Source organism: Pygocentrus nattereri, chromosome 8, assembly GCF_015220715.1.
Source record: "Pygocentrus nattereri isolate fPygNat1 chromosome 8, fPygNat1.pri, whole genome shotgun sequence".
NCBI classification, from domain to species: domain Eukaryota; kingdom Metazoa; phylum Chordata; class Actinopteri; order Characiformes; family Serrasalmidae; genus Pygocentrus; species Pygocentrus nattereri.
The window spans coordinates 11,891,694-11,907,123 of record NC_051218.1 but is presented as its reverse complement, the minus strand read 5'-3'; the positions used below and the strand labels follow the sequence as shown (position 1 = coordinate 11,907,123).

At 38.9% G+C, this 15,430-nt stretch overlaps 1 protein-coding gene across 7 annotated transcripts in view; it reads right to left on the bottom strand.

Annotated features, from left to right (window-relative positions):
• The window catches only part of atp8a1 (ATPase phospholipid transporting 8A1), a 162,860-nt gene that overhangs the window by 61,777 nt on the left and 85,653 nt on the right, over positions 1 to 15,430 (bottom strand). For all 7 annotated transcript variants that reach the window (XM_017690149.2, XM_017690154.2, XM_017690148.2 and 4 more), the window contains 6 exons: positions 14,511 to 14,560; positions 14,270 to 14,339; positions 13,139 to 13,223; positions 12,397 to 12,536; positions 8,932 to 9,070; positions 2,856 to 2,920 (listed from right to left, as the gene is read on the bottom strand). In XM_017690149.2, coding sequence (XP_017545638.1) covers positions 2,856 to 2,920; positions 8,932 to 9,070; positions 12,397 to 12,536; positions 13,139 to 13,223; positions 14,270 to 14,339; positions 14,511 to 14,560 — 549 coding nt within the window. The remainder of the gene's footprint in view (positions 1 to 2,855; positions 2,921 to 8,931; positions 9,071 to 12,396; positions 12,537 to 13,138; positions 13,224 to 14,269; positions 14,340 to 14,510; positions 14,561 to 15,430) is intronic.

The window sequence follows — 15,430 nt, the reverse complement described above, 5'->3', positions numbered from 1 at the left end:
AAATAATATTTTCTCATGCTTCTTGCCAGCAAACAGAATTAGGGGGGAGAAGTCAGTGTATATGGAACACAACAGCAATCTCTTTAATGGATGCATGGTGTAGCATATTTAGAGAGTTAAATTCCTGTTTATAGCTAAGTGTAGATGAATGTGTGTAACAGCTATAATAGTTGTATCATACGTCATAGAAATGCTTCATTCAAGAGGCTGTTCTACAACTGGGTTTAAGAGAATGTGAAATCAACATTCTCATAATTGACAGGCAATTCTGTCACTTATATGGACACACTCCAAAAGCGGTACAACACTGACGAAGGGAGTGGAGAAAGATATTTACTAGTTGACACCGTAAGGTTACAAATATTGTACTTTTTGATGTTGAATACTCTGATAAACTGAAAATGGAAACATTAACATATATTTTTAGGCACATTCATATTAATGCCATATAGAATCAAGACACCATTATAGTACATCAACAGTATTATTTATTTTGTGAACTGTTACAGCCCTACCCATTATTGGTTGACTCTCATTAGTTGACTCTGCATGTGCAAGTCTGTGTATAGAACTGTCCTGTAGTAGCATTCACATACATCCCATTATTCAGACATGCAGCTCTAGGACGATGCTGTAGAGAAGCCCTCAGACCCAATGTTTGTCTGTTTTTCTTCTGTCTGCACGTTTACTTGCCTTCCTGCTTTGTATTGTGCTCATTTGGTTAAAAGCATAGAAGAAAGCAGGGCCAAGTTGCTAGTTTTTGCTGGCTGCTGCTGTGAGAGCAGCTGATCTTAAGCTCAGAGCTCAACTGTGAGGAGAGAATTTCTGCTTATTTGCTTTAACAGCAGAGACTGAACCACGGACCTCTGCAAAGAAGAGTGAGCAGCCGTTAATGTTTCAACCACCGGCTCAAGGCTTTACAGGCCTCACTCTCTTCTCTCTCCTCTCATCCTCTCCTTCACTTCATCCATCATGCTAAACGACTGTTTGATGGACTGAGAGGCGTCTGTCATCACTCAGGGCCGCCAGAGATTCCGCTGCATGTATGTATATGTGTATAGTGTCCGTGTGTAATGTTTTCTTCCATTATGGCTGTGGGGCCTCCAGAGAGAACACACACAGCCAACCCCACAGGAGACGCTGACCTTTGCATGTAATGTGGGTGTGCAAGCATATGCACGTGTTTAATGTTTGCTCTCTAATGCAGCAGGATCTGTACTTACATGGTCAGTTTCACTGAATGCTCTGCAATGTATGATCGGATGCTTGTGATACACACAAATATTCAAATACATCCAAACTAATCTTAGTATTCATTTACTTAAAAATGTATTTGAATAAGGCATGAAAGAAAAAAAATGCGTAATTTATGTATTACTTTTTTTTTTGTCTGAATGTATGAATAGAACAATACAGTGAGTCGGGACTCAAGTAGCTGATACTACATCTCACATTAAGCAAAATGGTAACATCTAAACAGAGTTATATTTGTAAGTCTGATGCCCCATTTTAATCCAAAGGGTCAAAATCGCAGCTAATATGGACATAAATTAATGGATATATTTATTAAGACTGATCCAGACTGGATCTTTTGTTTTATGTTTATGTTCTACTTACGCTATTGTCCTAGAGGTTAGCATTAATCACGAACTGCAGTGTGAAACTATTTTACAGTGGACTATGAAAATATAGTATGTTTAATAACCCCATTACCACAGTTTCGACTGTATTTGAGGTAGCCTAGTTTCGTCAAAACTATTTGATCACGTGGCTATTAAACTTCAGGTCTATGTTCTGTCACCTACAACGAGCAGCAGAATTGTTTACAAAATGCACTCTCACTGTGTTTTTCACACGTACACAGCCTAATGAAAAAGAAACTATCATGAAAGTGTTACCAGCCATGGCATGTCTGGTTTTAAACCAGCTACAAAACAAGCCAGAATGATATGACATCATAAAGTACACATTATAAATGATAATTCAGTTATTTCATATTAAATAAATAAAATTAAATAAATTATATAAATAAATGATCTTTAATACATTTTTAAAGAATAAATTATAATTAAATAATAAATAAATACTTATTAAATAAGTATTCCAAAAGCCTATCAATTCATACTGTATAGCACTAAAAAAGTTATATGAATGCACAATATAAAAAGAACTTCAAACAAGGAGGTCAAACAAATTTGATCATAAGCCAATATTAAACATACTATGAATTGCTTAAAAAAAACATATTACAATGGCACATTACAGACATACACAGAAGTAATTAGTATTAATCAGTGGCAGCCTAGCACTTATGGTAAATGCTACAAGTACGAGCGAGCAAGAGAGAGAGCATGAGCGAGACAGAGTGAGCAAGAGAGCGAGACAGAGAGAGAGAGAGAGAGCGAGAGAGAGAGAGAGAGAGAGAAAGAGCGAGTGAGAAAGAGCGAGAGAGAGAGAGAGAGCGAGCAAGAGAGAGAAAGAGAGAGAAAGAGAGAGAGAGAGAGAGAGAGAGAGAGAGAGAGAGAGAGAGAGAGAGAGAGAGAGAGAGAGAGAGAGAGCGCTTGGCAGCCAAGTACTGCGACAAGTATGAGTGATAGACAGATAGAAGACCCAAATGACCCAAATGAAACACTACTCTAACAAACAAAACACTGCACACATGTAAGATTTGTGGAGATCTGTAAATTGTCCCAGATCCCCGTTTGCTGAGCCAAAGGCCTAAAGCCCAAATGCAGCAGCCACCTTCCAGTTGCTGGCATCTTCTGATGCTCTGAACTATATCAGGCAATGATTCCTACTGTAGCTGCCACTGCAGACAGCACACACATACAGCACACCCCAGTACTCATCCTTACATCCAGTGTCTCCTCATTAATCACCAGCAGACCCATGTTCTTGGTGAGCAGCTTGCAGGAGTGTCCTAAAAAAGAAAACACAAGACAAACGGATCAGTCCTTCAGTATTCACCTTATACACCTGCAGAAATAACAATATTCAAATAATTAGAATAATAAAGCAGTACACCACAATCTACAATGACTCAAGAACAAACAAAAACTGGAACACAAACATTGAAACAGTGGCTATGACACTGTTGGAGAGATAATATGTAAATAATTTGTAACTTAAAGTGACAATTTAATGAGTAATGAAATTCACCCCAAACACAGTCGATCGGCCAGGCTGCATCTGATGCCCTAAATATGAAGTCTCAGGTTTGTGTCTTTTCTGGAGCTACAAGGCTAATGTAGCTACCAACAATTGAAAGCAGAAGCATAAGAACCGCACTGGCAAAACTGGTCAAATCAACACATACTTGCCCCAAACCAGGCAAGTGCATTCTGGCAAATTTTCTGAGTGAATGGAATAGAAAGGGAAAAAAAACAAAAAAAAACAAACAAAAAACATGCTTTTCACCGAATATCTACATAATACAAAAGTGCAGTACACAGGTTTACTGTTGCTACAGCAGCACCAACAAAAATTAACAGCAAGCAGATAATAAAGTCTTATGTGAAAGTAGAAAACGGATATGGCTTGGTCACTGCGCTTTAATAATGCAGGCTGCCTTAATGAGCTAAGCTAATGAGCTAAAATCTACATGGTATAGCAGTACACGGTAATGACTTCCCATCTTCTACATAAAGTTTTTTTAATCAGAAGTGATGTACCAAAACGTTTGACAAAATAACATTAATGACGGAGATATTTTTCATTGTGTTTGGTTCCTGCTAACTACAGCTTCAATAGTTAGCGTAGTTAGAGTCAAACTGTCTCCGCCTTTTTAAACATGTTTTTAATAACACATTCTTGGTGACATGCTCATGTTAAGGCCCCCACGTCATGTTGCAGTAACTATCACACTTTACAGTCCTGTTAAAACTTTACAATTTAAACAATTTTTTCTCCCTGACAAAGCATGAATTTTGTCAGTGCTTTCATTCATTGAGTAAGTCATGAAGTGTCAGAAACTACAGAAGCAAGCTTTTTTTTACCTACATTCTACTTGAAGCTCTAGTACAAATTTCAATCACCAAACATATCTTGATTGATTGAGCTACATTTTGATTAAGGAGAACATTGTAAAAACCAGATTTTTGGTCAATCCACTGCTCAGAATCAGACTACATGGAGCCATTCCAAGTGTGAGTAGTTGTCCTTCACACTGTTACATTCCTCTTTATGTCTGAATGAAAATCCCAGACCACAGCACGGAGTGTGTTCTCTCAGACCTCTTTAAAAAAAAAAAAAAAAAAAGCATGACCAACGTTGAGCATCTTCCAGGATGTGTGTGAAGAGCTTAATTAGCGGTAGAGAACATTCATTTGCTGCTGTACAGCCACTCACACCTCATTTAGAGCAGAGGAAAATTCCTCAGGGACCACCAGAGCCTGAGAGTGTGAAAATGTGTGTGTATGGGGACAAAGGGGGCTCCCACAGGGACTATTACAGTGAAAGGGCTCCTTCAGGTCAGAGAAGGTGAGAGGAAGAAGGAGATTAAAGTAGCATGGCCTGCTTCCTTACACAGGTCAGCTACGTAAATTTTGAATTGGACTGTACAGTTTACTAATGTTGCCTTAAGAATTATGAATAATGTAGGTCGCTTCATTGCGATTTCACTGTGAACTTAAGGTAAACTGACATCAAGCAAGGCCAGAAGACTGTAAGAGATATGAGCACATAGTGTTTGTGTTGATCTTTCCACAGGGCTCAAATCAACAGTGAGCAGGTCTACCATCCCTGCTTCTGTTGAACTGTTTCTTAAGAAGTAATGTGCATTCGTAAATTGTAAACCCCAGTTATTTTTAAAAAATGTTTTATTTTTACATATCGCTTTCAGTGATTGGTGGGGGGGTGGTCATCCTAAGCACCCAGAGAGAGCGAGGCCAATTGTGCTGTCCAGTTTAATCAAACCGACACTGGTTGCCACTGAATTACACACAATTTTTGAGGGGGGAAAAAAAATAATTAATTACAACTATTTACGGTATAGCCTCTTTAATGCATTGATTTTTCCTTCCTGTCTTTCTCCTTCAATCTCTTTCCCACCTCAGTACCTCAATGCACTCTCTCAAAAACACTCCCAAATCTCTTTCTCCACACAGGTGGAACTACATGATGCTTGCTTCAGATAAATTAGGAAATTTTTCACAGAGACACCCATGCAATACAGCATGGCTTTTGTATGAGCATGGGAAGGGGGAATGTAATTAGGGTTGCACACACCCTGGTCACATTAGCTGCCCTGCACAGCAGAGAGGCTTAAACTAACTGTAAATGCTGTAGTGTTGTGCTAGTGGAGAGCATGGAGAGCTGTTTGGCTTGGCTGGAGGCTGTTTGTTTGCGCTTTTGCGTCTAGGAGGGCTTCAGTGGCAGCAAGGCCAAGAGCAACAGGCCTGCAGAGGCAGAGGGCAGCTAACTTGCCCAGTCTCTCTGTCTGTTCAACATGCAGCCATTAATCCTGCAGTGAAAGAGAGCACACAGAGAGCCAGAACAACCTCAACTTAGACAGAGAAGCAGCCAAATGGCTCTTAGCACCCACTAACCATGGTCAGATTGAAATCACACTTAAGACAGAACTCAGGCTCAATTACACAGCAGATGCTAAACACCTACACCACCATTTAAATGTTTAGGATTAATTTTTCTAATAATATAAAACCAACATGATGGCAGAAAATACATAAAATAATTCTAATATGCAACTTTACTTTTCAAATAATGAATAGGAAGCTATTAAGCTGTAAACAAAAAATTTAGAGGTGTTCAGAATGACAGAGAGCTGTAAAAATATAATAAAATTAATATCCAGACAATTAACAAATGGACATTTTGAGCCATTTTGAGACAGACATTGCTACAGTCCAAAAAATGTTCAGTCCTGAAATCTAAATGGCTCAGCAGCGTTTGAATAGCATCTGAATTGCTTGGATACATGAACACAAACATGTGATTCTGTTAGCCTGATGCTATCATAAGAAGGAGAGGAAGTCGTATTGACACACTAGCGTAAACTAGCATTATTGTTGTGGTGGTCATTTGGAGAGCAAAAGTACTCATAAGGCAAACTGATTATCATTATGAAGTTGTGAACACAGCTATATTATGATATTTTCAGTATCATATGACAAAAGAAAAAGTTAACGAAATGATTGCAATATGCAATGATGGACGTCTAAATGTTCTTCTAGCAGTCCACAGTTGAGTATGCAGATATTGGCAAGCAAAACAATCTAAACGTCTATTGAAATTATTATTCATTATAACCTACATAAATTATGGAACAAGTATGCTTTTTAATCGTATTTGTTTGTTATGGTACTATTTTTTGCAAACCAATAAGCCACTTGATGCTGTACCTTACAGTGATTTTAGAACGTGAAACAAGTGTTATGCACACTATTGCTTTATTTTGTTACTAACTAATTATTGCATATAAAATAACAGAAATCATTAATACAGTGATTACAGTAATCAAGTGATTACAAACTTTGGAATGGTACTGCAGCTTTCACTGACAGTCACTTTGATTTTCACAGCTTCATGAAAGTTTTGGTCTGAATACACCAGAAATGTGGCTCTGTTCTCTCACACATTTTTGTTTTCATTTTGTTTTAAATCTCTTGGCTTTTATGCAAGCAGTGCTGAATAAAGAACACAGGTGCTGTTCTGGGGTTTGTTTCCATGCGGAAACAGTGTACAAGAACTAGCGCTTTCCTTCCTTTTGCATTGTGGGTAATTCAGGGATCAGCCAAGACAAAAACTATGATTCAAAAGCTATATTATTGCATATATTAAAGACGAAAAGCTTAAGTATCATGCCTGGCAGCTCCTGGGCATGACAAAGCAAGGATCACCATGATCTTGTAGTGAAAGGTGAGCTTCCACCAAAGAGCTATGTTCCAGTTATGAAGAAGTAGTAAAAACAGTTAAAATTACAGAATGGGCAGGTTAGTGTTTTACACAGACCGTTTGAGGTGAGCAGGGAAGCTGTGAAAGTACTCCTTAGAAAGTAGTTTGAGAGTGTGAGAGAAGAGCAGCGTACAGATGCTCAACACAAAGGCCTGATTGAGGGCTGGCCTGCTAGGTGGCCACAGAGTGTGCTCTGTTAGGGCCTGCTCCCGGACCGCTGGCTGCAGGGGGAGGCATGTTTGAAGCCCAAACTCACAGCGGGTCGCTGTTTAGGCTAATCGCATGAGCCACATCAGAAGGAGAGGGGTCAGCCGCAATGGCTGAGGGGACCTGAGGGGAAGGAGGAATGTGTGTGTGTTACGTCAGACCTCTAAGGATCTCAATGGGGAAGAAAATATAGTATACTCGTTACCTATATACAGTCATGTGAAGAAGTAAGTACACTCCATGAAAACACTGCACAGCTGAAAGAATTCTGCATAGAGGAATGGGCAGCAATTTCTCCCAGTAGATGTCAGGAATGTGTCTACATAAGCGGACAATACAGTTACTGAAACCAGGATAGTACATTTTTGACAGAAAAAAAATAATCTCAGCTACTTTTTATCAAATAAATGATTGCAAAGTGAAATTCCCAAATATTATATTATGTTTTTTCTATACAAACTGCTTATTTGAAGATTAAACATTGATACGTCCACATATGTCAAAAGATTCAGTCACATGACTGAAATTACTCGCTAGTGAACAGAGAATATTATCAGTCTGATATTAGAATTGGAGCTGGTAATCACAACTTACAACTGCATACCCAGTTGATGATTGCACGTGCACTGATGCACTGGTGAACATTTGTGTTTTTTTTTTTTTTGTTTTTTTACTCACTGGATTGAGTAGTGTAGTGGATAAAATAGATATAAATGAATAAAAAAATGAAGTATGTCTAAAGCTTAGGTTGCACATATGGTGTGTATTAATGCATATAAGGGCATATAAAAACAAAGGAGAGACTGTGAGAATATACTCAGTAATATATCTCTTGGATGACACTACACCACAGTAACAAGACTTTGCTACTTGAGCAACGCAAGGCTTCTTTGCCTCTTGAGCAATGCTACTACGCAGCGACAAAGCTTCTTGTTCTCTTGTGTGATACTACATTGCAGCTATGAACTACCCTGCCTGGGTTGAGGATGCAGCATCCAAAAACCCTCAGCATCATAGTATTACTGTGCTATTTTAACCCAGACAAGAAAAAACCTATAGTATGTGACATGGGTTAAAATTTACATCAAGATAGCAGCCAAGTAGTTATATTAAACAGACAAATGGAATGTGTATGTTTCCACCTCAGCTAACATTACTAATTTAGACACATCAACTTATTTCACCTCGTAACTAGCTGTAAAACAGATAATTTGTGAAGAGTTAGGTCAGAAACATACTTCACTCAACTATGCAAACATAAATACATCAAGCTAAGCAAATTTTGTTTTGCACATCAAAGCTTAATGTTTATCAGCATTTTCTATGGTACTTCCAAAATGGTTTAACTAATACTGATCAGCATGGCATTTTCCATGTAGTGCATTGTAGCCTTTAGGCAGCTGAGCAGCCTTAACTGTATTTAACAGATGAGAAACTTTGACAAAAACATCAGAAACATGCACTTCACTGCCCTCTGCTGGAGTTTAAACATATCCCAGTTCCCAAATGAGAACACAATGTTAAGAGAGAAGAGAAACAGTTTACCAAACATGTCATATATAATTCAGCTTTCATGACTATTCCAAAATTAGAAAATGATGACCAATACTTATCCTTGACCAGTCTTCAGGACCCACCAGACAATTTGTTTGCTCTAATCTAACTACCAGCACACCTATACCAGGTGTCCAGTGCTCTTTATGGCTTGACTCAAGTGTGTTAGAAGCTGATGGGCCCCAAGTGCTGGTCTGAGTGTGCAGACTCTCTAAACACACATAGACACACCCTGCCCGGTGTGCTTATTAAACTTACCTATATTGATGGCGGTCTCTTGTTTGTCACCGGTCAGGATCCAGATTTTAATGTCTGCTTTTATCAGAGTCTCTATAGTCTCAGGAACACGGTCCTGCAGCTTGTCCTCGATTGCTGTGGCACCCAACAGTTGCAGGTTCTGCAGAGATTACAAAGCACAGACTCACCACCACTCAACAAATAGTGATACCACAGGACAAGAAACCTGTGTGCCTTTTTGAAACACATCTGATTCTACTCATCAGTTAACTATCAAGCCCTTCATAAGTTGGCTCAGGTGTTACAGCAGGAAAAAAAAAAATAAAAAATGTGCTCTTATATGCATTCCAATACTTTTAGAAAATGAATAGAATGCTGTCTTTGTACTGGTTATTCTTTAAAATAAAAGGAATATATCATAAGTTTTTTTGTCCACAAAGCAACCTTAAATAACAGCCTTACTCCCAAAGCAGGGATCTGAACCCCAATTTCCCCCTCATACTAGGCTGTAAAACTATATACTATAAACCCTGGTATAAAGCCATGTTTTTAATAACAATTACTTGGTTTAGCAATTATTTACTGCCCCTTTACCACTGTCGTTACATTTAGTTGTTCAAAATAACAAAATTTCTAGTATGATGCGCATGACAGGTCAGAATTAGGCAAAATCTCTTCAAGCACTATTGTACCAGACTGGGCACTCAAGAGCGATGAAACGTGTGGAATCCGAGCAGACCAACTAGGTCTATTTCTGGGGAGAGGCAGAGCTGAGTCTTCCTGAAATTGATTTTGAATAGACATATAAACCAAAACTATTACACATGCTGACCAAAAGGGCACTTGTACAGTCTGAGGGTAAAGGGGCAGGGGAACAGGCTAAAGCACCCTCTAGGCCCTATCTGCTAACTTGTCTCCGTTATTAGCTATGTTAGCATATATGATTGAAATACCCATTTAATATATGGATCAAGTCCCTAATTCAAGACTACCCTCACTAAAATGATCTGTGTTTAGATTTGCCATACTCTCCGACAGGAAACTCACAGTTGATCAAATCATGGTGTTTTTTTATTACATTTTGACTGGATGTTTCAGTTATTCAGTTTAAGAAATACCTCTAATATTATGACTTAAGCAGAGTTTCACTTTCATTAGAATATGAAAGCTCTCCTTTCCCATCACAGAGGAAGTGAAAGCCTTCCCGTAATAAGCAGTGCAGTGGGAGTGTGGAGTGGATGGCTTCTGAACACTAAATATTGAGCTGGAAGAGCCAATGCTGAACTGTGTTTTTCTTTGGTAAGTTGAACCTGCACACCCTCAGAGCTGGCTGAGGATGTGGGATCAGAGAAGGAGAGGAAGAGCATTTATATATAGAGAGAGAGAGCTAGAGAGAGAGAGCTAGAGAGAGAGAGAGAGAGAGAGAGATAGAGAGAGAGAGGTAGAGAGAGAGAGAGAGAGAGAGAGAGAGAGAGAGAGAGAAGGAATAGGGGTCTATCAACCAATTAAGTAACTATTCAGAATATGATGTGAAAAGCAGTGTAACTGTCTCATTCCCGTCTGCTCTCAGGTAAAATACAAAGATCTCACTATCTGGCTTTCAGTTTATTCTTCTCCCTACTCTCAACATAGCTGACTAAACTCAGTAACTCCACAAGACCCCTGCTGGTCAGACTATATAACTACACCATGACGTATGCCCAAGATTGATTAGGCCCATTGGTTTTAGGCAGCTAGGCAGATTTGGCAGTGATGCTTCAGAGCCTTATTAATGATGGTGGCTAGCCATGTTACTTACAAAGCCCTTGATCTACAGGTCTGCAATGGGGCTTTCTGCTTTCTGACTGCTTGCTCCCCCTCATATTCTAGAAAATATGCCATTTCAAATAATCATTTACTGGAAAAATTAAGCAACTGCCCTTTGGCTTCTTTATAAGAGGGTTGACTCAAGAAAAATCACTGCCTGTAATAGTAGTGGGTGGTATGCCAGTTCATCAGGAATCCCACTTGCTTGAATTTTTAATTGTGTTGATAACCTTTATACCGGTATGCCAGAAGTAAGTGCAAATGATGCAACATATAAAGTATATAGTCAGTTACAGACTGAAATAGCACACCTTTGTCTATAAGAGACTAATATAGAAGGGTCTGCCAGTCTGTTAGTCTGTTGGGGTTAGCTTTTAGCTTAGCATGGTTAAAGCCATGACCCGTGCTTCTGTTGTGTGGTGAAGCTTGTGTACACAAGCTAACACATTTCAGAAAAAACTACAACCCCAATTCCAATGAAGTTGGGACATTGTGTAAAACAGAAATAAAAACAGAATACAATGATTTGCAAATCCTTTTCAACCTCTATTCAATTGAATACACTACAAAGACAAGATATTTAATATTCAAACGGATAAACTTTATAGTTTTTTGCAAATATTCACTCATTTTGAATTTGATGCCTGCAACGTGTTCCAAAGAAGTTGGGACAGTGGCATGTTTACCACTGTGTTACATCACCTTTCCTTTTAACAACACTCAATAAGCATTTGGGAACTGAGGACACTAATTGTTGAAGCTTTGAAGGTGGAATTCTTTCCCATTCTTCCTTGATGTACAACTTCAGTTGCTCAACAGTCCGGGGTCTCCGTTGTCGTATTTTGCGCTTTAATGCGCCACACATTTTCAATGGGAGACAGGTCTGGACTGCAGGCAGGCCAGTCTAGTATCTGCACTCTTTTACTACGAAGCCACGCTGTTGTAACACAAGCAGAATGTGGCTTGGCATTGTCTTGTTGAAATAAGCAGGGACGTCCGTGAAAAAGACGTTGCTTGGACGGCAGCATATGTTGCTTCAAAACCTGTATGTACCTTTCAGCATTAATGGTGCCTTCACAGATGTGCAAGTTACCCATGCCATGGGCAGTAACACACTCCCACACCATCAGAGACACTGGCTTTTGAACTTTGCGCTGATAACAATCCGGACAGTCCTTTTCCTCTTTGGCCCGGAGGACACAACGTCCATGATTTCCAAAAACAATTTGAAGTGTGGACTCGTCATGACACTCACCTGTTTCCAGTTAACCTGTTCACCTGTGGAATGTTCCAAACAGGTTTTTTTTTTGAGCATTCCTCAACTTTCCCAGTCTTTTGTTGCCCCTGTCCCAACTTCTTTGGAACGTGTTGCAGGCATCAAATTCAAAATGAGTGAATATTTGCAAAAAACAATAAAGTTTATCCGTTTGAATATTAAATATCTTGTCTTTGTAGTGTATTCAATTGAATATAGGTTGAAAAGGATTTGCAAATCATGCTTGCTAGCCTTTAACCTAGCAGGCTCCTGTACAAGGCCAATTTTTTTTTGAACAGCCAACCAGGACTCAACACACCTATCACCCAGTCACTTAGATCAGTACACTATGATTGCTGGGCCATGTTCCTTCAGTTTTCATTCATACTAATGGAGGTTTATGTGTGTGTTTATGTGGTACTGACCTTTTCAATGAGCTCATAGCTCTCTTCCAGTTTGAGTGCTCTGTTCTGGAGAGAGGTGCAGGCTCGATGATGCACTTCCTGCCACTGCTGATACAATGACTCTGATATGTCCACTACAGCAAAGCACAGCGTACGCAAACCTACAGGTGCACACATTAAACATTTTTTTTTTCATATGGGAAAGGCACTAATTAGTATGGAGCACAACAACAAATCTCCTCAAAAACACTGGATTTTTATTACTCACTCACTGACTAAGCAAATGTATTAGTCATGCACTCACTGAGATGATGCTTCTCGGCAAAAACACAGTGATGTTAAGATTTATTCTTAGCTTTGCCTTTGCCTAATTCATTTATCTATTATAATTATCTATCTATTGGAAGGTGACATCTTTAATTGCACTGCACTGAAAGTTCATAATCAGTGTCATAAATTCTGCAATATTCCATTAACCCACAAGGAGGCAGACTATTCATATTATTACATATAGAAAGACCAACAGTAAGACTGCAATGCTGCAGTTCAGCCCCTCGCTGCTGATGAGAGACTACGAGAAATTTCTAACAGTTGCTTCTGAAAAAGAGACATTTGATTTTTGAAGGTGTGGATCAGGCAAATTTCAACAATATTAAGCATTCTTGAGAAGAGACCTGATCTGATCACACTTGACTTTGTCCAATCAACCACAAATAGCTGAAATTTAAACATTAAATAAAAAAAGATGTGTGCATGCTCTCACCCTCTGTAGCAAACTGTTCCAGATGTTTGAGTGTGATATCCTTATATCTGGAATTGTCTGCCAAGCGATCATAGATCACTGTGTCCTGTAAAAGAGACATTACTGTCAGTTTCACCAATTATTTCCATGGATGGATGGATGCCCAGACTAAATAAAAAAAAAAAACCCTTCTTATAAGCTTTCAATTTCATTCCATATTTTCAGTATGGTTCACTGGCTGTTTACTCATAATAGCATCACAAGAAAGCTGTTAAATAAGGGATAAAGACCTTTTCTATCAAAAAGTCATCAGAGCACACTGTACCTGTTTTCAGTTAGTTACAGTTTCTAGTTCTGCTTTAACTGACCAAACAGTACCAACGCCTATGTAAAGAGCTTCTGCCATATCTAATAATGTTTTGATGTCACAGGACTCACAGTGCCAGAGCAGTAGCACAGAAAAGAAACAGATCTTAAAATAAATTCATATTTAACATCATATTTGGTAGTAGGTAGATAGCCTGTACTATTCAAACAGAAAAAAAAACCTGTTTAACCCTCTTACATCTAAAGTCTCATTGTTGATATTCATCGACACATAAAATGGGTCATCACGTGGAATTGGAGCCCTCTATGTGCTACTGTGTTTTCGGTTCCTATATAAAGGAAGCTCAATGTTGCCTTATTGTTGGAGTGTGTGAGCACACTGAGAACAGAGCTCAGATTAAGGGCTTATTATTGATTTGTTTTTATCAGAGTAACAGAAAAACATGACTGAAATGTGTAGTAATTCCTGTTCTGTCCATGTTTATTTGCTTTAAGAAATCATATCATGTTATTAAATGGGAAGAGTAGAGCAGAAATAAGTAGAAATAAGCAGAAATAAGCAGGAAAATAGGAACTATAATTCTTGAGAAGAATGTCCATCGTAAGTCCATTGTGACATAAAGAAGAAAGAATGAGAGTGGCTGTAGTCTGGCTCAAGTCTGCGTGTGTATGAGAGTGTGTGTGCATGATTGTTTGAGTGTGCGCATCTGTATGTTTTTACCGCGAACAGAAAGGTTGGAGAAAACACTAAAAACTGCCGTTGCCACGGTCGCCACCATTTGGCAGCACTCTGTTGCCATGGCGACAGACAGACAAGACACTCACGGCTCCTTTGCAGTAGAGGCGGATCTTTCCAGATGGAGTGCGCATGATGACTGACATCCTCTTTCTGGCACTGGGGGAGAAAATGACAATCATCATCACCATTGTAATAAGAAAAACACTACATCAACAGCAAAACAAAGTTTTTTTATATTCAATAAAGAGGAGGAATATCAGAAATCAAGATGTGATCAGATTAAAGGAAAACAATCACATCTTAAAAAAAAAAATCTCATGACTATACCTTGTGAACTCCAACACATGCAGTAGCTCATATTTTTCCTCTTCACCAAGCTGACAGTGACAGACAGGCAGGCAGAGAAAGAGAGACATAGAACAAGAAAGAAGCAAACTTATTAGCCTCAAAGGCAGTCTCAGAAAAGTCTGCTGTTGAAGGGTTAGAGAGTTCATCATTATGTTATCTTGTGCAAATCCTCATGAGTCACTGTCCACATTGAAGAGGAAGATATTAGAAGATTCAATGAATTTTAACATCCTCCATAACCGCCAGGTACAACGTCACAAATTAGCACATTAGAGAGAGCGAGGATAGAGAGGTGACAGGGGGATGTGATAAGGGGAGAAGTAATAGTGGGAAGGTGATTTGGGGAGAGTTGACTAAGGAAGTGATGGAGAAGTGATATGGGGAAAACATGATAAGGGAGAGAGACGATGGGGAAGAGGGTCTTGTGCTTAGGTTAAGAACGAGTCTTCTCCCAGTACTGTGGCCTGGTTAACATCCCTCTCTCTCTCTACCTACAGACTTGGGGCAGCACTGTTTTTTGTTCCCAGTAATTTAATTTAGCTCAATCTGCACCCATTTACAGTGTACAAAAGATTTAAGGAGAAATAAAGCAGAGAGAGAGAGAGAGAGAGAGAGAGAGAGAGAGATAGATAGCTCATTACAGCTCCATGGAGATGAAAAAAGAACGAAAAAGAGAAAGGAAAAGAAAGAAAATAGAAAATAAAAATGGAGAAAGAAAGAGAGATGCAGAATGTGTGCATGAGAGACTGAAAAAGAGAGATTTCCTGCATTTATTCAGATTCTGAGTACATTGAGGGAAACCTTCATTTTCTGTGTAGCAGAGATAGGCCAAAATATAAATAAATAAAAAGCATAAGTATAGTACTAATACACTGTAAAAAAAACATAGCAATGGACAC